This window comes from Sylvia atricapilla, chromosome 1 (genome assembly GCF_009819655.1).
Source record: "Sylvia atricapilla isolate bSylAtr1 chromosome 1, bSylAtr1.pri, whole genome shotgun sequence".
In the NCBI taxonomy this organism is placed as follows: domain Eukaryota; kingdom Metazoa; phylum Chordata; class Aves; order Passeriformes; family Sylviidae; genus Sylvia; species Sylvia atricapilla.
Window position 1 is genome coordinate 70,693,212 of NC_089140.1, and position 23,231 is coordinate 70,716,442.

Genomic DNA, 23,231 nt, shown 5'->3' on the forward strand with positions numbered 1-23,231 from the left:
TTTGGTGCTGTAAAGCACCTGGAAAAGGTGAGAAATCTGTCCAGGAGATGGTCAAAAACTGTATGGGGAGAGTTTTTTTGAGGAGTGCAGAATCTTCTAACTTATTTTGGCTTTTTAAGGGCCACAAAAAGGGTGAGACTGCTGTGTGATCTTTCTGGAGGAGACAGGTGCTGGACACACGTGAAGCAGCTGAGAGTACAGGGAGCAGAGTGAGGCAGGGGCCAACCGTGCTGATACCCACAGAGGAGACTTGTGAAGGGTATGGCCACAGTGGCCAAATGCTTTTGAGGGCAGATGAGAAGTTTACAGTGGCAAGCTCATTTAGACATTTTTCCCTAGTTCTTTCTTTTTTTGAAAATCTTAAGAACACTCCTGTCCTGGTGTGCAGCCAGTGAAAGTGATAAGTCTCTCTTCCAGTGCTGTGCATTTGCAGCTATTCACTATGATACTTTTGAAGCAAGGCTGCTGCAGGCATGGTCGTGGCAAAACATCTGTCATCATCTTACTCTGTGTCTGAAATCCTGAAGTTTTTCAGCTGAAGGGATGCAGATTTTTTTCTGCCATCAGAGATAGGTAAAATTAACAAGTATTTATTCAATCAGCCGAATTACCACCTGTTTATTTGCAAAACAGTCCATTTTGAATATTTACTGTTGAGCTGACTGCCACTTGCAATAAAATTTTAATTCTGCTCTATTTTTTGTATGTTTCAAGAAATGATTTCATAATTTTTTTAATAAGGAAGGGGTGTGTATATATATTTTTTTATATATACTGATATATATATAATGATCACAGGTATCTCAGAAGGTCCAACCACCTGCTCAAGGCAGGATTAGCTTTGGAATCAGACACAGATGCTAGGGCTTTATTCATCAAGGCCCTTAAATCCTCACAGGGATGGACTCTATGCAACTCTTGTGGGCAGCCTGCTCTGCTGCTTGCCTGCTCTCATGGAGGTGGGAAAGTTTTCTTTATCTGCAGTCTAAACTTCCTTTGTTTCAAATTATGCTTATTCTGTCATGCTCCCACCATGCATCAGTGATGCTCTGGCTGCATCCTCTCTCAAACCCACTCACAGTGGGGTACAGGCAGGCTACTCTGGTGTGTTCTCCCCAAAGCTATTTCTTCTCCAGGCTGAACAAGTCCCAGTCCCTCAGCTGCTTCTCACAGGGCAAGTGCTCCTCACTGAGACCATTCCAGATGATGGGTGTCTTTCCGGTACCAGAGGAGCCCCAAATTGGCTGCAGCTTCTGGAGATGGTCTCACAGGTACCGAAAAGAGGAGAAAAATCCCTTCCCTATACCATTCTCCTGTTAACACTGCCTGGGGTGCTGTTGGCCTTCCTTACTGCCAGAGTGAGCTGCAGGGGTGTTCTCATTATGTATTGGATCCTTTGAAAGGGGAATAAAAGGTGCTAGGAGTAACTTCTTCAGGCTTTGAGAACCACTGGTCTGTCATAGTTTTCTGTAGTCTCTTTCTGTCTTGAAGGAAAAGCTTGATCTTGTGTCAGAAGTGTTAATATCTTTGAAGTTCATTTTAGTCAATCCAAGAGCAAACCCAGAGGTTCTGCTCACGCCCATTGTGAAGTGTCTGAAGCATAGTTCAGGAGCTTTAATTTGAGCTGGTTGGTAGTATCAGCCCCTGCTATAGCCTTTAAGTGGTTATGTGCAGAATGGGATGTGGATCAGTTTAAAACAAATTAAACATTGGAAGGATGTGGGAGCTGTTAGGGAAAAGAATGTGATCTGAATTAGACATGATCAAAGACGTGGTTGCTGGCAAAAGCCAATGAAGTCACTTGATTTCTCAGTCTGACCATGATTTTGCTTTAAATTGATGTCAAATGGAATTGCTGACCACCAAGGCAGGGCATTCCATACCCACCCTCACCTTGGCCTCTTGTTCCTGCTACCATCCGTGTGTGTGGTGTGCTGGACTACCGAACAGACAACTAAACAACAGCACCCTTTTTCCTCACTTTCCCCTGAAAAGTCCATTTGGAGAGTTCTGTGGGTGAAACCTGGACCTGACCCAGCTGAAAAGAATTATTTTTCTTTCCCTCTTGTTATTCAGATCTGGCTGAAACCTGTTTCTTTATAACAGGGAGGGAGTGGGTACAGCTGCCTCTCTCAGCTGTATCTGTCATAACATATTCATAGAGGCAGAGTCTCTGAAATGCTGATGGAGCTGGTGGCTTGCCTAAAACGTAAACTCACCAAAATAACACTTTCCTCCTGCAGTAATATGAATGTAACTGTATAAAAATAATCCCTGGTCCCTGGAAGATACAGGAAGTTCTCTCTCCATAAGCTCTTTTCCCAAGTTCTTCAAAGAAGAGCAGCTGCTCTTTTCTGAGCCCAAAGAGTGCCCACCAAGGAACATGAGAAATCTAATTCCCAGACCAGAGTGTTCTTAAGCTTTGGGCTGTTTAAAGTAAGTGAAGTTGGCTCTTCAGCTGTGTCACAGTGATTGTTCTAAGGACAGAATTGGGTATGAAATTGGGAATAGCCTTGAGGCTGCACAACAGTGTGCTTTCTTTGTCCTTTGTATTTATTAAAATATTTATTGACAGGGAAGAGCATGTATCTATGCAAATATAAGGAAAATGTGTAATCTTGTAGACCATACAGTGACCTACATAGGGTTTGTATAACAAAGTCCTTCCCTTTGAGGCTGGGTTATCTCACTGCTCTAGTACCTCACCCACTGGGTTCAATCACCAGCCTTTCTTTCAAGCTTGTGTGGCTCCTGCTTTAGTACAACTGCTGCTGAGATGTCATAGTTTCCAACCTTCCTGCTTTTGGTGGCTGATATGTTTATCTGGAGGGAATCAATTTCCCCAGGGAAGAAAAATGTTTTATCAATTTTTAAGGAGTGTGCTACTAGACTTTAAAACTTTAATTCTATTACCATTGGATGGATGACAGTTGCAGTGCATATTGCTTCCTGGTTTTGAAGTGGAAGTCTAATTTTTATTCGGATGTCAGTTCTATATAATTTTATTTTTCACATGTGCCTAATATTACTGAAACTGGGCATTCCTGGTTTCACTGAGATGCTCAGGATAAGCACATGTACGTGTTTTGAGCCAGTAACTCATATGTTAAAGCTTTAAAAATACTATGGCTTTAGTTTCTGTATGTTAAAATTTTGGGAGTTTTAATACAAAAAGTTCTGTCTTAATAGTCTCAACTTGAAACTTGAATTTAGTCTTTATGGTTAGTGACATAAAAATAAGCTATGAAGCTGGAATAGGTTGTCAGTAAAAGGCTTTTAGTATGTCTGTAACAAGAGCTTGTGTGCACATTTTTATTGCATGTCGATTTTGTTTCCTTTTACAGCACATCTTAATTTTTTTGTTTGTTTGGTGTGTCTCAGGATCCCATGGGGCTGGTCATCCCACGGAAACTTTAACACCACTGATCGTTTGGGGTGCTGGAGTAAATTATCCACAAAAAGTTACCTCCCAGTTCTTTGAAGACAATTTTTTGAAAGGTAGGTAAAATCTAAAACTGAAGTGAAAGATTCTGGTGGAAACAGATGTTTTTAACCATTACAGCTGTTAATCTTCACTAACTTCTGTTCTATTTCAGTAAGTATGATTTGCTTTGTGTGGACTGTAAAGAAAAGGTGGCTAAGGAAGCTACTGCAAAATTGGGTAGATAAACATCAGTCAGTTTTCTTTTCTTACTGTAGAATTGAAAACTTTCTCTCTTTGTTGACAGGAGGCTATTCATCCTCCTAAAACTCAGTTCTAGAGAAGACTTAATGTTTAGTAAGACTCTGAGTCTGCTGTCTGTACAGAAATAGCAGTTCTGCTATTTGTACAGAAACACAGTAAGTTGACAAGTTCAAAGATGCCTTTCCAACTTCACAGCACAACCCTGTGGACTTTCCAGGGCCTGTTTTGTCTCATTTACGTCCTTGTAGCTGTTGTACAAGTGTAAACAGCTTTTCTCAATGAAAGACTGATTCTTCACTGTTATTTTTCTCTTTTGTAATTTATTTAAGAGTAAACTTTTTAAAGAATGAATTTTTATTTTTTCACATACATAATGCAGTAAACATTGTCTTACTGAAATATCAGTGGGGTTAGAGAGTCTTTAACACCTGATTAAATTGTACAAGCTGTTCCTCTTTCATGTGCCCTATTCTTGTAGCCTGCTCTGGTTTCTAAAGATGCCTTGAGTCTTGGGTTGTTGCTCACAATCAATGAGATAATGACTTCCTATTTTATTGGATTGTTTGTCAAGGTACATTAGAGAAAACAGGCAAAAGTTACTTCAGCCTTGAGGTTTTAACTCCGCCCTGCTCTGGAGAAGGTATTTGGGAACAGATTAGGTCATTTCAGAAATAGGCAGTGCTAACATTTCATTCTTTGTGCCTAACTGCTGCTATAAAACAGACATCTGTGATAAAATTGAAAATGAGTTGTAGGAAAAAAATAGGAAACAGATTAAAACAACTGATTTTGGTGTCTGCAAAGGCTGATCTGGTAAATTTTTAAGGACATTTCATGTCTAAGGGTTGATCTGTAATAGCTGAATTTTACATCTGTCAGTTCCCTTGATTCTCAGCCACTTTAGTACAAACCTCAGCATTTGACTTCAAGTCATGATGAAAATGGTGTGAGAGATTTCAGAAAAGATGAGCCTTGAGCTGACTCCCTGGTGCATAATAGGGAAAGCTGTGTGGCCCTCATCTGTTGGGCAGTGTGTATTTACTTAAAGAATGAGGATGGTATTTGTCTGCACCCTGCTGTGCCTGCTTCATATTTTCCTTCTGATGGTTAAAAAAACCAGCAAACCAAATAACCACACAAAAACTCAAGCACACTAAAGCAAATATCAGAAACTCTGTTCATTTAGCTTTGTCTGTCAAGCATATTGCTTTGTTTAGACACTAACCTTACACATTCTTAACTGCCAAGGATGATCTCTGTTGAGGATTTGAGATGCTCTGAGTATCTTGGGAGTTGGAATTTTTAATAGAGTAATAAGTTTTGTCTTAAAAAGTGACTGTTCCCTCTATGGGAGTATATCAGAGCTTCTAGTAGGTTACATAGCATAGAAGTAAAGAGAAAATTGTTGAAATGGAACTTGGCACTTGCACAGGTCAGTCCAGTTCAGCTACTCCATTGTTACAATCCCAGATACTTTCACGAAGTTAACTTATAAAAGAAAAGCTGTTTAAATGAGTTCTCTTGAAATGTTCTTTGAATCTGTCTTTCCTGCTCTACACAGCTGCAGCTGTGACTGTGTGCAGGGGAGGCAAGAGTGTTTTCAAGACTGCTGTGTCACTGATGTATGCAGGTGTCAGGCTTACGTTTCTAGTTGCGTGCTCCCGTGTTCAAGTTCTTTCATCTATTGACAATCCTTTCTTAATTTCTCTGAGTTAAGTGTTTATGGAAATATTGACAGAACGTTTCTAATGCTGACAAACTACTTATGCTCTATTCAGTGCAAGTAGGCTGTAGGCATCTCAGTGAATTGTCTTTCTTCTCGTTGTCATAGAGGGCTCATACCCCCCAGAGGCAGGACCAACAGGCAGGACTTAGCCTGTCCAGTTTGTCACAGAGAGATTAATGTCCTCCTTGGATGGCCAGAACAGCACAGAGTCTGGTCTGGGTTGACAACCTTCTCATCAGTTTTGTCACCTGTGCTCTGCCTTCCCTCAGGCCCAGTCATGTAATCCTCTTGGAAAGATTTGTTATGGCAACTTTGCATCCTGTGGGCAACATGTGGTATTACTCATTTGGCAACTGGTTTGGCCATTCTTCTGAAAGAAAGAGAATGCAGAGCTGCTCTCTAGCTCCTCATGGGCTGATGGTTGGCTCTGGAGGCACAAGCCCACAAGATCTTGTGAGTGAAAGCACCAATGCCTTAAGTTTCAGCTTTAATGTTTTTCAGATTTTTGTGCTGCCTAGGGGTGTATTTCAGATCCTCATATTAAGGGTTAGTAAGCTCTCTTCACAGAGTAGGTGGACAAAACAAATCCTTTCCTGCTGGAGACCAAGGACAACTATTACAAGTTTTCAGGCCCAAAAGCACAAACAACAATGGACTGAAGAGAGAAAATAAGAAGGATGGGACTTTATAACCTGAAGGTGTAATTGGACAATGAAACCCAAGTATGCAAATGGACCAAAAACTTATAAAAGTGTAAGACCTTGTGACCAGCCAGCCGTTTTTGTGACCATTCTTAGTCCACCTTGGGTGTAGCCCTAGCCAGGCTCTTGTACTGCCCAAGGTGTGCCCTTAAAGGCCTTTCAATAAATACTATTTTATTCTCTTAGCTCTGTCCAGTCCTCTGTTCCAGGTCAGCCTTGCCAAGACATCAGTTCTGGCACCCTGCAAAGGGGCAGTGAGACATCAGGACAACCTCCTGCAGCATCAGGATGTGGGATGTTTGATGACATTATACACAAGCGTGGTTTGCTGGGGGCTCAGCTTGCATTGCCACAGCTGAGGGAGTTCAGTGTACTCTACATTTGTTTGGTTTCTGTGAGGTTTTATGTGAGATTTTCTTTGATTCATGTAGCCTCAGTCTCTTTTTGAACTGGTAATTCCCTGCTGTTTCCCCGGACTGTTTGCATCTGACAGCCCAGTGGGCTGCAGTAAAAGCAGGGCAGGATAAAGGCAAAAAAAAACTGCTCTGTAAAGTGTGTGGAAAACTGCTGAGCACTGTACAGGAAACCTAGACAGAGCTGGAATCATAAACCAATGTGGGCAGCAAGTACAGCCAAGATGCTTCACTCCTGGGAGTACAGGCTGGACTGGCCAGGCTGTAGGTGTGTCCCAGTCCTTAGGAGTTCCTGGGCTCAGTGTCTGGTGGCTCCTGGCCCAAAGCAGATGTCTTCAATTCTGCATTTTGGATTATCTGAGTAGGGCATGTGGAGGTAAAAAAGCTTCTGACAAAGAGACGTTTTCTGTGGCAGAGATAGTTTCTTCCTACCTTAGGCACACTTTTACTGTGCATACACAGTTTTCCAATATTTTTCTTTGGAATATTATATTTAAAAGGAAAACAAACATTTTTATAATAGAAATATGGGTAAGAGTCTGTTTCTAGTAATATAAATCCATTTCCTGTTCTGGGCTGCAAAGGAAGCAAATTTGTTCCTTTAGGTGTGAGTTTAGCAGAATTGATGATTAATGCTGCTAATACTGCCCCTGTGTTGCCATGGGAACTCCCCTTAGCTTTCTCTCTACTGTTAAAGTACAAGTCTGCTTTTTGGGGTGCTTGTGGCACCAAATAACAGAAGACCTGTACTCAGACCCCCAAAGGTACCAGTGGTATGAACTAATTGCTGAAAATAATTTGGTGTTTGCAAAATACTGCAGATGTATGAAAGAAAAAACTGAAAACAAACCTTGCTAAACTGTTTTTAAATAACTCTCCATCCTCAAAGAAAGCAGGCAATTTTCTCTTTATTTCCTTAGAGGCCAGCATCGAGCAGGAAAATATAGTCTTCAACCAGATTTTTGTATGATGCACCAAAGCTTTAGGACTTAATATTTGTACTATGTTGTACCAGTGCATTTAGGACCTTGGGTTAGCCTTTTTTACAAACTATTGAGGAGATTCTATAAATCTGCTAAATCTGAGTTTGATTCTTTTAGTTGGCACAGGAGGTAATACATCACTGTACTGAAAAAAATAAAGGCCTTGGCCTTTGTTCTACTGATCTAGGTCACAGATGCAAGCAGCAATTTATCCTGCTGGATAAAAGAAAATGTGAACTGAAATTAATGCATTTTGTTGTTTCTGCCTGTTGAGTTCCATCTGTAACCCTTCCTGAGCTGGCATCCTAATGTAAAATCATGATTTTCTTTAGTACCAACACTTTTCAAAAAATGGCAACAAGATAATAAATGTCAACTGATTTTGAACTGTCCTTTCAAATCTATGTAGATTAGCTGTTCAGGTGTTCTGTTGTTTCTTGCAGAATGGAAACTGGAGAACTTGAAGAGGCTTGATGTCAATCAGGTATCAACCATACCTAATTTAAGAGCTCATAAATTTTCACCTTAAACTGTGATTCTCATGTGATTTAAAGTAATTGAGTGAATGATTACACCAATGTACCATTTCCCTAGAAACAAGAACTGCAATAATATAATGAGGGTAAGTTTAGATTGCTTGTTGACATATCACAGCTGCACACAACTTCTCCTCAAAATGCATTACTGTGCATTTATTATTTAAGTAATCTCACATGACTGTAGGAAGAATGCAGTATAATATACCAGGTCCCCCAAGCTGCTGTCATTAAATCAAACCCATTTCTTTCTGTAGCAGTAAACTGCGTTTTTTTTCATCTGAGGCCCAAATATTTTGCAATTTAGACAATTAGTACTGTAAAGGAAGAAAAAGTCAGCAACTTGTCCTTTGAATCTATATCAGTCAAGCTTTTTTAAACTGTGGTGCTTCATCACCCGACAAAACCCAATATATGAATAACAGACTCCAAAGCTACTCAAACAAGGGAGATGATCTCATGCTAGAAGGGTCAAATTTGGAATGTTCTGGAACAACTGCTTAGCAAAGCCCTAGTACAAAACTAGAGGTTTGTTTTCTTCTCAAGGTTGGTAGGAGTTATGGCAATGTTGTTTTGAGACTGTATAGAAGACTCTTGAGTATTACTTTGTCCTGGATAATGGAGTTCCCAAAGACAGAGCTTTTTTCCTGTAGTGCAGGTGGGACTATGGGCGAAAAAAAGCAAATGAGACTCCTAATTATCATTACACTCAAGTATATTGTTCTCTACAGATAATGGTTTGGAGTCTGCTCAGTAGATCTGAGGCTGGTGCACTGCCTGTGGTTTCAGTGTAGTTTCTTCAGATTTATGCTGGGGAAACAAAGAATTTTGGTGTGTAGTTTTGTATTAAAGGAAAATATAAACTTGGTAAGGGGCAATGGTTAATATCACAAGTAGAAGGAAATGTTAACTTATTTTATGAGATACCATGGTGTAGATTGGAGGGCTTTTTTAAATTTGGCCATTAAAAAACTGCAGAAACTCCCTCTGAAGGGGGGAAGGTGAGTAATCTGTGCTGTGGAGGTATGGGATAAAGAATGTTGTGAAAAGCAGTAGATCCAGTATACTGCTTAAAACTATAAATATGAAATTAGTTCTTTTGGGCATGTAAATAGTCATAAAAAGTAGTATGCCTCTCTGAGTGGAGTAAAGGAGGTTCTGAATTCCTGCAAATAAGTACTGGGGTGGTTCTATTTGCTTTTTAAACAAAATGTGTTTTTTGAAGCTTGATCTGCAGTGGAGCTTCACATTTTGAATCTCATCATGCCATGACTACTGGAAACTAAAAATCAAAAAAACTATGAAGGAGAGTTGCGTGTATAACTTGGCAATATTGCATAATTCTCTTTTGCAAATGCAGATATGTTAAAATTAAGCTGAATTTATTAGCTCTAGAGGCAGAAACGATGTTAAAATTGGATTGCTTCTGTTTGCACAGGCTGATATAGCACCATTGATGGCTTCCCTTATCGGTGTGCCTTTCCCCCTGAACTCTGTGGTAAGAAGTACAAATGTTTTTCTATGTTATAAAGATCTGTTCACTGTAGAGGAAGAGGTGTTGGGAACAAGACTCTGAGGTGTGTGAGAGAAAGATTACAGATTTGTAAAAGCGTGATAGAGTGTGAAGACTGCTTGTAGTTTTAGTTTTATGTGTGTATCTTTAGTTTAGAGTACAAACTTAAATCTTTTTATGTATTATATAGGGCTTTTAATTGGAAAGGCAGCTGGTCCATTTGTAATCTGCAACTGTATACTCTTGAGCTATATAAAAATTTTTTGTTGCTTTGTTTTTGGGGACGGTAAAAATGCAATGTAGTTTGAATAACACATGATTTTGATCACTAAAGCTAAGCCTGTAAACAAGCCACTTCTGGCAATTTAATGTTCAATTATTTCTTGATTAAACTAGTGTACTTTCTTCAGATGTTATCTTGTGCCTCTAATGTAGAGAACAGGGAGATGACTTTTTATTTTAATTTCTCTCATGTATTACATAGTCCAAAAGTTGCCTCATAAATACCTAATTGAGAATTAGCATTTCATTAGTGTGCTGTCACGCTGCTGGTTTCACATATGAAACACCTATTTACAGCATATTTTTTTTAAATACTTCTGGCGGCTCTGTCCCAGGGATTGTCCCCCTGTCCTGCACTCCTTGCTGGTTATGTGAGGAAAGCTGCCCAGTACAGGGTGGCATGGGAACTGCTCCTTTTCTTAACCCAAGTACTGGATTGAATCAGGCCCAGGTGAGGCTTTGGGTGGAAGACTTTTAGGCATCAAAAATGGCTTCTGGTTAGAGGTTGAGTTTATATTATTTTCTTGTATATAGTTTAGTAACAACTTGGTTGTGTGGTTTTTTTTTTGGTTTTTTTACATTCCTATAGAAGCTATTACAAACAATCCCTGTGATGTTGCAAATCTGTGTGAGAAGAGTATTTTCTAAGGAGTTATATGAGTTATTTCAGCTACATTCATTCAGTTACAAGAGTTATTACATGAGTTATTTCATGAGTAATTTGAAGTATTCTTACTGCTTATTTGGCTGGCAATTCAGTTAAGAGAAATTCCTGTTATTTAATTTAATTTTTTTTTTTACTTATTATGTGTATTTTTCTTCCTCAGGGAACTCTGCCTCTGGAGTATCTGAACACTAGTGCTCTTTTCAAAGCAGAGAGCATGTTTACCAATGCTGTTCAGATTCTTGAGCAATTTAAGGTACTAAACATATGGTAAAAAAGCTGAACTTATTTGAATAATAGCTGTTGCTATGTGTAAAATAATTATATGACTTATCCTATACATAGTGTGCTAAGTTGGAAGGATTACAATTGAATGCACATTCATTTGATTGAATAGCTGTGAGACTTACCTGAAGAAGTTTGAAAGACTTTAATAAACAGGTTTGGTTGGAGTTTTTTGTAAGGAGCGTGAATAACTTTTTTCTTGCTTCTTAACAAAAATGGTGATGTTTATTGGTGTTCATGTACACCTGCTTGCAGTATGTATGTAGAATCTGAATGCTGGTCCTGAGGAAGGGAAATAGTGCCTTTGCAATGGGGGCTGGCAGACAAGGCCTTAAATCAGGGTCAGTGCACAAACACATCAAAAAGTAATAGGCTCCTGTGCATTAAATAAATTAAATTAATGGCCTAATTAACTTTTAGCTAATGCTGTTTTATCTGTTGTTTTGCTTTGCAAGTGCTTATCTCTGACTTCTGTCTTGATTCATTTAATATTGGATATTACATTATGAGAACACGAGTGGTCCAACAAAAAAGGTTCTGTTACACTAAGCAGTGGAGTGACAAACTGTCCAAAATCCCAGTTTTGGCAAGGCACAGGAATGTTCTGAGGGAAAATCATCCACCACATATAGACACAAAATAACTGTTATCCTGTCTGGAACTTCATGTCATGATAGTGGAACAGTGAACTAGCATGAGATGACCTGCATGAGATTAGCAACTTCACCATCTCCTGTCCCTTAGTGAATGTCAGGTTCACAGCAGTGTGGATGCCAGGGTGGCAATGTCAGCAGCAGAATCACTTTCAAAAATATGGTGGAGAGCTGGCATGTAGCAGGGAAAGTGACTGGTGGAGTTGGACATGAAGTTTGAAATGTGCTGATACCACCTCTGCTTTAAGAATTAAAGATGGCTCAGATCTTTTTCAGTTAAATTAGCATCTTGGAGATTATTTAAAAGATGAAGTAGTTTCCTTCTTTCCTTTGAGCTTACTTTTGTTCTCTTGTTCTGTGGTGCTAGGTTATTGTTGTTGTTTTTGGCTTGTTTTTAGCATCGCAGTGGAATGATCTTGTCTGAATTTCATTTGTATTTCTCTGCTAAAGCAGAAGTAGTGCACTGGCTTAGAAATGCCAAGGGGATTTTTACTTTTCTTGTGATGGACTGATCGGACCAGAGTTTGTGCTCCCTGGAGATGATGTTGTCTTCGATGGATAGGATGACACGTGTGGATTGCTCCTTCAGCCTTCAAGTTTTACAAATAGTATCCTTAGGAAGTTCCTGACTGCACATTATGCCAACAGTTAAACTTTAGTCAGGCAGCTGCAGGAGGCCTTCAAGATATTTTGGAGGATCTTGGACAAAGTGGCTCTGATGGAATCATAACCTTATATTTTTGTCCATATGTAGGTTAATTGATTTACAGCATTCTTTGGCAATGTTTGCTGCAGTGTACTGGTGCCTGTCTGGCATAAATGGTGCTGGTTTCGTTGAGAGGGGTTGTCACTGAAGCCTGGTAGCACTTCTAGATATATCTTCCTTTTATCCTGCAAACTGTAGAAGTCCTTCTGAGAAAAGCAGTGGCTGGAGCATGGTTTATTTTATTTACTTTAGAGCAGGTCTGAGTTTCCAGGAGCTCAGAGGAGTTGTGCACACTGGAGTATAACATGCAGTTTCATGGGCAGCATACTGAGAGCGTGATTTCATTCCTTTTCCAAAACCTTACCAGTCTTCTGTGACTTTTTGTAGTTTAATTCCTGGTATAGTTCTTAGTCCTGTTGCAACTTGAATGTAATGATTTAATGCTCTTTTATGCAGGTTAAGATGAGTCAGAAAAAGGAAACTACGTTGTCGTTTCTGTTCACACCATTCAAGTAAGTGTCTATGTATATAAAGGTATAAAAACTATGTATGTTTTACTTGATTGATTCTTATCACTTTGGCATTTCAGTGAGCTGCAACAACACATTGAGTCTCTAGTATTTTTTTCGATGATTGTGTTTATCTGACTCTGAAAGTTTGCACTGAACTTTATACAATTAACTGCTACTTATCACCAAAGCTTAAGGATGGATTTATTTTTTAAAATGTATTCCTTACATTCAATTTTCCATTAAGGGTTATTTGTCTTAAGCTTTTTTTTACAGTATAGCTATATGGATTGCTCAGTAATTTTTACTGAGGTTTTTTTGGCTGTGGTTTTTTTCAGCATTTTTTGGGAGGTACAATCTGTTCATTTATATATATATGTAAAAATTGAACTAAGAATTTTCTTCTGTGATTTAACTTCTAATGAAGGATAAATAAAATGCATCCAGAAAAGAACCTTACAATGTTTAGCATTTGTGTTGCCTAGTCTTAGTGTTTGCAGGGCTGTGAAAGAGCTTTAGTAGTGATTTGTGTTATCTGGGAACTCTCTTCTAGTGCATGGAACAGTTACTGCTCCCTTCACCTGCCTGTCTTATCTCATTAAAGCTGCTTTTTCCTTTTTCCTTTCTTCTGTAAAGGTTTTTGAAAGCTTTACCATGGGTGCACGTGATAATGTTCAGTTCTGCTCACAGGTTGTGGAATGCTCCAAAAATGCCTTGTCACCAAGAGCAGCTGTTTTCCTTTGGGAAATAGAACTGATGTTAATTAAGATCTTTAAATCATAGCAGCAGTAAAAAGTACTTGAGTTGCTTCCTGAGAAGTATGTTTATTGTTAAAGATGATTGCTGTCTGTTTGAACAAACAATTGCTGTGTTAATTTATACCTCTAGCGCCTTCAGAGGGAAAGGTCCAAGACAGTCCGTGAGAACAAAAGTCAAGCTAATTTTGGGCACAAAATGAATCCTTTAGAAAAATTCTGACTAAGAATGACAGCTGCATTATCAAAGAATTTACTGGCCTGTATGAAATAAAATGCCCCTATGGAAAGGATGGCCAGTCCTCTTTGATAAATGACTATTAGTTTGATTTACAGCTCTTTCACTTTTACCTTTCCTTGAGAAATAAGACTGATTTTATGAAATAGAATGTGCTTTTCTTAATTCTGTATTTATCTTTAAAGGAACTAAATATTACCGATTGCTTTATCGATTGCTGTTTTCCTGTTCTATGATATGTTGGATTGTTTTAAGTGGAAATGCCAGAGACATTTATCACTTTGAAACTGCAACTAAAACTTGGTATAAACGTATTGTTACTTTGGTATGGTCCACTACAAAAATAAGGTTTTTTTTCTTTAGATACACTTCAAATTTTTTCTGAGTCATAATTTGGATTAATAGTTGTTCTAGGAAAGGTTTTTATTTGAGACCAAAATAATTCCTTGGATGTGTGAATGTCATGGATGGAGTGATGCACCTCTCTCATCAGAGAGAAATAATAACTATTTCTTAATGTTTGATAGTAAATGTGACAGTGGCTAGCAAGATTCAGTGGCAAGGTACACTTGATTATTTACTGCTTAGAGGATGGGTCAGAAGAAGCTGTCATGGAGAACCTCCTGTTGAATTGTGAGACTCTGAAAAGACCTCCTTTCATTCTAACCTCCTTCTCAGAGAGTTAGGTGCAGCTGGATCCAGACTTAGTCCCAGACTTGGTCAGTGGTTTCCGTCTAAAGGATTATATGTGCACAGACAAAACTTTGTATTAGTTAGCTAAGATTCTAAGTTTGGCTGTTAATGACTTGCTAAGGGTCAGATTTTTGTGGCAAGAAATCTGTCAGCCTTGAGGAGCAGCCAGTGGGGCTGGGGGAGGCAGGGACTCCACTTCCACACTGAACTGCCTTATGGGAATGTTGTGGGGGTAGAGACTTTCTTTGTTGCTTCAAAATGATGCTGTTTATTCATTCAAGGAAAGCAGAAAAAGACTCATACCATGGATAGTCACACACTAATGTGAATGCTCACCGACACTGTGCTGGGAGTAGTTTGGCCACATTTTGATTAGCTCTCCTTCATTTTTAAAGCTTGGCTCATGTCTGGGAAAGCTACCAAGGGGTCTTGTCCAACCCCTTACTAATAGTTGAGATGAACTGGTTGAACACAAACTTATTTTTAAACAGATGAGTAACTTCCTAGTGCTCCAACTTGCATGAACCAAAGGAAGACCAAAGGTGATAACTCAATGTGTATGCAGTCAACACGAGCTTGAACTTCAGCTGCAGATGCATGATCTGGTGCATTAGTGTAAGGCAAACCATATCTGTTCTTCACAAATTATGCTTGAGTCTGAATAGGATGAAGAGGAAAAGGCTTGCATCCGCTTCTGCTGTCTTTGCTGAGATGCTTTTTTGGTGTAGAAGGGTATGGTTACTTTTTCAGGGGAAGTTAAAAATGCGAAGGTGGGGACCCCTGCCTCCTGTCCGAACAAGAGAAGTCTTGGTGTGCATTGCTACATTTCAGAGTAACTGGTAGTTGTATGAAGTTTGTGTTTCTGCAATTCTGCATATTGGGAGTTGTCAGCCCAGGTTTAATGTCAGGTTTGACCCCTGATCTCTATTAACTTATGGTTGGCCTTCCCTGCTGCTGCAGCTGAGCACAGTTCTGTGCCGTGTTCTGCACTACTGTCTTTTCATTCAGACACAAATAACTTCTTCCACCTCTGTTCATTTTCAGTTGTTGTACAAAGGAGTTACACTTTTTTTTAATCCCTCTGGTGCCTGAAATATTAACTTGAAGCTCAGAAAGTGTGTGCTCCAGCATATAATGCTTTTTTCCTCCATAGTTTATTGGAGGTTAGCGAAGTGTAATTCATGTCTGAAGTGCTTTGGGATCATGAAGTAATGTAGCAAATTTTAAATATTTTGTTTGTGACTATTACAGATTTTGTGCTATTTCAGCAACTTGGTGACCTGAAAATGAAGAAAGATATCTCGAAGAACTGAATTTCTTAAATTATTTGAAGATGTAATGGAATAAAGTCTGTACAATAGAAGTGTAGATATCAGCTCTGGAAAAAATCTGAATCTAGAATTTCAGATTGAGACATTCTGGTTTTAGAGGTGCAATTACCAATGAATATGTAGTTTTCAGAATAGAGGAGGATATATTCACAAACAATGTGTTCTGTAGAAATTGCAACTTAATCCCAGGTTAAGTTTCTGTTAACTTTTCAGTTAGAAATAGCATTGAAAGGTTTGTTTTAATATTTTGAGGGGAAAATCCTGTTTTCTAGTTTTTTTTTTTTTTTTTTTTTTTTTTTTTTTTTGTGGGGGGGTGTGTTTTGTTACTGAGTGAGCAGAAAACTGTTCTTGACCTTCAGTTGCAATGACTCAAAAATTATGTTTGAATTGTATGTTGAATATATTGCACCAAAAGCATTGAACTAGTACGCGCACACACACATATATGAATAAAATAAGCCTATTTTTAAAGTGTTGGCAACAGAAGAAGAATATTGAATTGATATAAAGTTTGATTTCCACAGGGAATCTCATGCCTAGCAGAAGTGTGGCTGGCACAGTGGATAGGAAATGAAGGAGGCCAGTAGATATGCGCCCTTTCCTGCTTTGATCTAAATTGCATCTCTCTCTGAAATCCATCTGTCAGGTGTATAATGATGAGGAGGATGGAGCTGCTCATTGTGTTATGTGATAGGAACTTCAATAGTGTCTACTTGACCAGGCTTGAGGTGGGTTAGTTTGGATAGGTCTGTCTATTAATTAGGACGTGTCTGGCTGTCAGTAATGCCATTTTTTGCTTTGTCAAAGTACTTTCATCAAGGAAGGGATCTGAGTAAAAGTGTATCTTGAGGCTCCTTGTGAAACTGTTGAGAAAACACTTCAGAAACTCAGCTCCAAGTGTTTGATTCTGCAAGGCAGGGTGCAAGTATCCCTTGCTGATGCTGAATACTTACCTGCAGTTCCCGTTGGATATATGAAAGAAGTTATTATCTGAAATCTGTTTCCTTCCCACTTCCTTTCTCTCCCTACCTTTTCTCCCCAACTACAAAAGGCATATTTTCAAAAACCATTTGCTTAACAAAATCAGAGGCTTTTCTCAGAGTTCTGAGAAGAAAAGCACAATGTTTTGACCTTTATGTGTAAGAAAAGGAGGTGCCAAGATACCAGATGCTTTGAAGGAAGTGAGAGGACAAATCTGAAGACTGCTGACAGAGGAAAACTGATGTCCAGGATAGTGAACTATCTTAGCTTTCTGACCATTTGATGTACCTTAGGGCAGCTGCCAAGCTGGCACAGCTCAAAGATGAGTGTGCCAAGAGGCCAGATGCTACTGTTGCAAAATCATTCCCAAAGTTGGCATTCCTGGCCTGTAGGAAGTAGTCCTACAAGATTATCAGAAGGACAGTGTGGTGAGTAAATAGTGCATTGCTGTTGCCCTGAAGTCTGCATAACCAATTAGTGCAATTTTATTGTCCCAACATGTAAAAGAAATTTAAGATAATAAATTACATTAAAACACAGGAGTCCTTTTGCACCATCCTGGTGTATACAGTGCTTTCTGGGATAGCTGTGCTTTCAGGTATAGTTGTGCTTTCAGCTCTTCAGGTTCTGGTCCTCCAGAGTGAAAGTGCCAGAGCAGTAGTTTAAGAACCACCATACAGAAAAAAGTCCAAGAGAGGAATAGCTCAAGTGTAATCAGTGCTTGCTTGCCACTAGCTGTGCTTTTTTATTGAGTGTCTTGAAGTTTTTATCGATAATGGTTGGAGGTTTTTTAGCAGGAAATAGGAACTTGACTTTAAATAAGATACTTGAGCTGTCTTCTCATATATGAAAAATTCCATACCACCTTATGCTGCATTTTTAAGCAACCTGTTTGTCTGAATACTACATATTAATCATACCAAGTAATTATTTTGTGCATAATCAAGTTATAACTTGCGTATTTATGTAGACAGTCACTGCATTTTTAATGTGCAGTGTACAGCTATTAAATAAAAATGTACTTCTCACCATATGAAAATGTAACTCTTCCTTTGCTCTATCCTCTAGTATGAATTGAGATATAACTCCCTTAAACATTTGTATGTATTTGGTGCAAGGAAGTATCAATCATGTAGAGACTGAGTCTTTCCACATAATTGCACATTATGTATTTTGTCAGTGATAGAAAAGAAAATAGAGTGTAGAATGTCTTTGAAGATTATAGAAACTTCAAAAAAACTGCCATGTGCACAAATACCTCTCTTTTCTTCCTTTTTCTGATGACTGGAGATACAGTACTACATTGTTCCCTCTGTTTGTTGGCCTTTCAAAACTTAAATAATAGATATTCCCACAAAATTGACATTTGGATCAAAGTGAAGCAAGTTATTTCTTTTCCACCACTGAGCAAGGCAGGGTTCCTTAAGATGTCAGTGCATCCTTTGAAACATACTATTCCTGTTTTGTTTAAATAGATGACATCTATGAATTAACTTGTAATATGTAAGATATTTGTGATACCTGAGCAAGAGCAAACATTAAGTGTTGAATGCCAAGAAGAAAGGGTGAAAATACTGCAGTAAGGAAGGATAGACTCATAGTGATTATTCTCCCTGCATGTTTGTTGGAATACTTTGTGTCTTTCGAGGACCTTTTATTTAGCAGAAGCACTGATTTATCTGCAAAGATATTTCAGCCCCTTCATCCTGTGGTCAAGAGGGAAGGACCAGCAACTTCTATCAATTCCAAATGAAGCCTGGAAAAGCAGCCAGCCTTTTCCTTTCTCCACTTTGTCCCCATTGTGTTACCAGGTGTGAATCTAGTCATAAGGCTGCTGCTGGGACTGCTGGTACAAGTTGGCCAGTGTTGGGCACCTTTAGCCTGCTGGTGTCGGGAGGCAAACTGGCACTTCTCCCCTCCATCCTTGGCTTTTAGAACCTCTGTATATACATCAAAAAACAGAACTGCAGTGCTGTAGAGACAAAGTGCTCAAATTAAAATAATGGCTTTGTGTTATTTTGTACAAAAAGCCCTCTTGATTAAATAGTAAAGGTATTATCTCTTCAGAGAGAAATCAATGCCTGTTCTTTGGCAAAAATGTCAGCTTCTCTCTCACTGAATGGGCCGTGTCTGGAGCACGCTGCTGCTCAGGGAGGATGCAATCCTCTTGGAAGGCAGACATCGTGCTGGTGTTGAGTTTCAGCAGTGCACTCGGAAGCTTTTAGTTTGTACATGAAAAGCTAACTGGCAGCAGCTCCTGCACAGGAGGACTGGATGTAATTGGGTTTACTATTGAGTAGGAAGTAGGTAAGGTCTTTAGAAGGAGCTAAAAGGCTGGTGTATAAGATAAAATATCACAAGATTAGTGTGTATTTCTCTATTTCCTTATACTATAAATCCTTTTGGCCTTTTTGTGGAACTTGTGAGGCTTTGTGCAATGAGGATGAGGGAGGATTTACAGCAGGTGGTAGGAGGCTATGGCAGAGAATGCTCTGTTCTCAGGCCTGAGGTAAGGGGCTGAGCACAGGACTCCTGGATGTCAGTAAGAAAAGCCCAATAACAAATAGCTTAATAAAATAGCTGTTTTAATAATATAGAATGAATGGAAGAATACGGATAGCAAATAAATCATACCTCCCTTCAGATGCTGGGTACCCTGTATTTGTGGAGCATTGTTTTCTGAGAGTGCTGCCCCGATGCTGGCTGTGGAGATGTTCCCTTGTTTTGGTCATTTTGGCTGCTATATGATTTTTCTATCAAGAAATCAACTCTGGTGATAGTTTCTACTGTCAGACAGAAAGGAGGTTCACATGAGAACTTCTTGTAGCTCTTACAGGGTCAGCCAGGCAGTGTAATCCCTGTTACCGAGTGGGAATTGCCTGTGGGCTCTTCTGTTCCTACCAGCTGGGCCTGTCCTGTGGCCAAGGTATTTGGGTACCACAGGTGTGGGCCTGCTTAGGACATGTGGATCATTGACTCCTTGATGAACAAGGCGCTCCTGGTCAGGATCACTGTGGGTGGTCTCCCAGACTTGTTTTGGGGGCCATGGGGCCCTGGTAGTAGGTACTGGCCCAGTGCAGCACATGCTGCCTGCTCTGGATGCAGCTGCTTGAAAACTGGTCAGTAGGGTTTAGGATAGGCATGTAGGATTGTGGAGCAGGAGAGGAGCTGTGGCATAACACTACCTGGCCACAACACTGCAGATACCTAGATCCAGCTCATTGTCATAAATCACACGTAAGTCATTGACATAAATCATCATGTTTCATGCAGAGGTGAGGACTCACTTGCAGCACTGGCAGAGTGTTGTTATGTAGAATCACAACATATCCCTCCCCTGTAGTATTATATAGAGTAGAAGAGACTTTAAAAATGGTGCCTTTCTTTTCCTTCAAGGATCTTCCACCTTCCCTGAAATGCAATTTTGCTTTCCAAGCGAAATTTCCTGCTATGGCTTTCTGGACAAACCCCCTGCCCCTGGAAGATCCCTGCAACCCGCTTCTCAGTTCTGCTTTGAGGGGGCCAGAGGGACAGTTTTGGACAGTTGTGGCCTCCTCCCTTCTGGCCTCTGGTTCTCTGAAGCTCTTGCTGTAGTAGTTTACATGCAAAACATGCTGTGCGCAGCCCAGTTACCTTAATTGCTTCTCTGTTCAGTGAATTGGCAGCTGGCAGTTTAGTTGTCAGCTCCTTTTTCTCTCATCTTTGTTATCTAAAGGATTTACATAAATATCTTAAGGCACTGTGCTGTTGAATATGCTACATCAGGGATTCTGGTTTGTGAATATTAAAGACTGTTTTAATTCCTGAGACCTGACAGTCCAGGGTTAGAGCATTAGCAGTCAGACCATTGCCTGTGGGTTCACTGATGTCCTGCTGTCCTCCTCTGCATGTTTTTGAATCTGGTGAATACCAAAGCATAGATGTACTGATGGGCTTCTGCAATGTATCAGTAAATATACTGTTTGCTACCTTTGGTCTGTGGAAGTATGTGTGTCCTCCTTTCATTTCATTATGCTTTAAAGAACAAAAACCTCAGAACTTAAAACCAGGAGCCTCTTATTGACTTTATTAATCCTTTTCTATCTTTTGGAGAGCCAGCAGTGCTTTTAATGCTTCTTAAAAGAAAAAGGATAAGTGAGTTGCAAAGATAACTTACTACAATGCTACCAGACTAAAAATTTAACACAGGAATCAGAAAATCCAGAAATGCAAAAAGCCCCTTGAAATTTAGACCCTCCAAAACTCAAAGTCCTGGCAGTGGAACAGCAGGAGCAAAGATACTAGATTAGGTTGGGAAAGGGGATATTGTGGGTTCTGGGCTTTATCAAGCTGTAATAAACCCTCTAGTGCTGTTTTTTCTCTTAAAAAGCATAACCTTAGTATGCTAAAACTATGGCTATAATTTTTAAAATCTGTAATCAATGTGCATCTTCTAATTATGAAAATGAAGTTTTTAAAGACTTGCCTCTTTTAGCAGCTTACCTGAAAATATTCTAGTAAACAAGTAAAATCAAGGCCATCCAAACAGATTAAGAATCACTGAGTTACCCACCAAATTGCTTAATCTTTGAAGCTTCACTCTTTGATCAAAACTAAAAAATATGCAAAGGATTGTCTCTTTATCTCATAGTGTGTGCTTTCAGTCTGTCTTTGGCAGATACTGTTTTACAGTTCTTTCTTCTGAAAAGGCACATCTAAAGAACTGGAATTGAGTGCTTTTTGAAAAGAGTAAAAAATTGGCTTCTGGACATGAAAATTCATGTAAATAGATAATTTGGTGAGGTCCACAGAACTGTAACTGTTTTCTTTTTCCTGATTATTGCCCCAGGTAACATCATGTACTCTGTCTTGCTCAGCAAATTCAACAGAGAGGAAATATAATGGTTCCAGATGTTGGTTTTTGAAATATTTATCTGGTCAATTTTTTCACATTTTGTTGAATGAACTCAAGTCTTGGCATCACTTGCCATTCATTATCTTTGTGATTGTTCTCTGCAGTTGATGAAGTGGGAAGGTTTTCACTTACGCATTTTATTCTGTTCCTACAAGACTGTGCACAGTACTTTGAAAAGTAAACAGGAAACAAGAAATAGGAGAATGACCAAGTTGGGTTTGTTTGTGATTGCACTGTCATCAATATTAAGTCTCTGCACTCATGGGTTGCTAACTGGAGTGAGTTTGTTGTAGAACAGAAACATGTTCAATCATGTTTCTGCCACATTAATAGTGTTGAATGCAGAAAGATATGTCTCTACTATCCCATCACCCACCTCATGCTTTCTCAGGTGGCATCCTGTTGTGCACTGGCAATGTTTGAAGGCAGTTCTCATGGGAGATTGCATTTTGGAATCTCCCATGAGATTCCCTGTTGCTGCACTGGCTCTGTTGCTTTTGCATAGCAGCCCTGCAAAAACATCAGGCTAGTCTTACATCTGCATTTTCAAGATGACACTTTGCCAGCAGTGGATCAAATTATTGCTTTGTGGATCAAAGTAGTAATAGTGGGTCCTGTAAATATTACTCCAGCTTGCAGAACTGCTGGAATGGAAGCCATCTCTTCTCTGTAGTATGGCCCTTTCTCAGAGGGGTGTGTGGTAACAGGGTTTGAACCTACTCAGCTGATTCAGGCAATTGCTGGTAATTTTCTCCCATGGGGAGAGGGCAGACAGGCCCTGGCATCTGCCCCCAGTACTGTCTGCATGGCAGAGGCTTTGGATGCACTGCAGGTGGTGCCCACAGAGATGGGCAACTTAATCCTGGATGATTTATTTCGGGCTGCAAGTTACTCAGGTACCAGGGACCTTTCTGGAGAAGAGGACAAGAACCTGTAATTACTCAGCATTTTGGCTGAAGAGGTTGCTGAAGAGTTGTTTGGACAGTGTCAGTCTGATGGCTCTTCTGCTGCTAACAATTCTGGAGTTAGGAATTTCGTAGCAAAGCATATGAGGAACTCTGCTTTATGTGGTGTTCAAAAGAAAGTCACCTATACAAAATCCTATCATGCTTTATTCAAATAGCCTTGCTCCATCATGGGGTTGTCACAGGTGTCAAGGAATGTGTGTCCATATCCTTTAGCTTTTTAGTTTTGCATCAACAGGAGGAGCTGGTGCTTTCCTCCCCATGTCCCAAATAGCCAGTATGAAAAAAGTTAGAGGTCTGCTGAACAGCTACTTCTGATTTGCTGCTGGATAAGGGTCATAGAAATGTGATCACTGTGTCTTTTGCCAATCTTGCCACTGTGAAGCAGTTGTAGGATGTACAGTATTTTCTTCTTTTCTGATGGGGAGAGTGAAAAGGCAGTGATAGAAGCGGGTAGATATGCATGAGCATGGAGTTTCTGGGTCTGTATAGTTAAGCAGCTGAAATGAGTTTGTTTTCGTCTGACAATGAGCTAGGCAAAGATCTGAGTCCTTCTCTTTGTACATTTCATCTACAGGTTTGTGGTGCTTCCTTGACTTGCATTATTAAATCTGCAGTATTTTAAGTGTTCAGCTAATACAGACATGAAGGGGTTACTTTTTTATAGTAGAATTCTGGAAAATTTACTGTGCAATACAATTACCATAAATCTTCACCC

The 23,231-nt window shown here is 39.5% G+C and overlaps 1 protein-coding gene across 2 annotated transcripts in view; it reads left to right on the top strand.

Moving 5' to 3' along the window:
• The window catches only part of PIGN (phosphatidylinositol glycan anchor biosynthesis class N), a 97,410-nt gene that overhangs the window by 30,234 nt on the left and 43,945 nt on the right, over positions 1-23,231 (top strand). For both annotated transcript variants that reach the window (XM_066326109.1, XM_066326119.1), the window contains exons 8-12: positions 3,382-3,498; positions 7,952-7,992; positions 9,483-9,542; positions 10,667-10,759; positions 12,604-12,659. In XM_066326109.1, the coding sequence (XP_066182206.1) occupies positions 3,382-3,498; positions 7,952-7,992; positions 9,483-9,542; positions 10,667-10,759; positions 12,604-12,659 (367 nt within the window). The remainder of the gene's footprint in view (positions 1-3,381; positions 3,499-7,951; positions 7,993-9,482; positions 9,543-10,666; positions 10,760-12,603; positions 12,660-23,231) is intronic.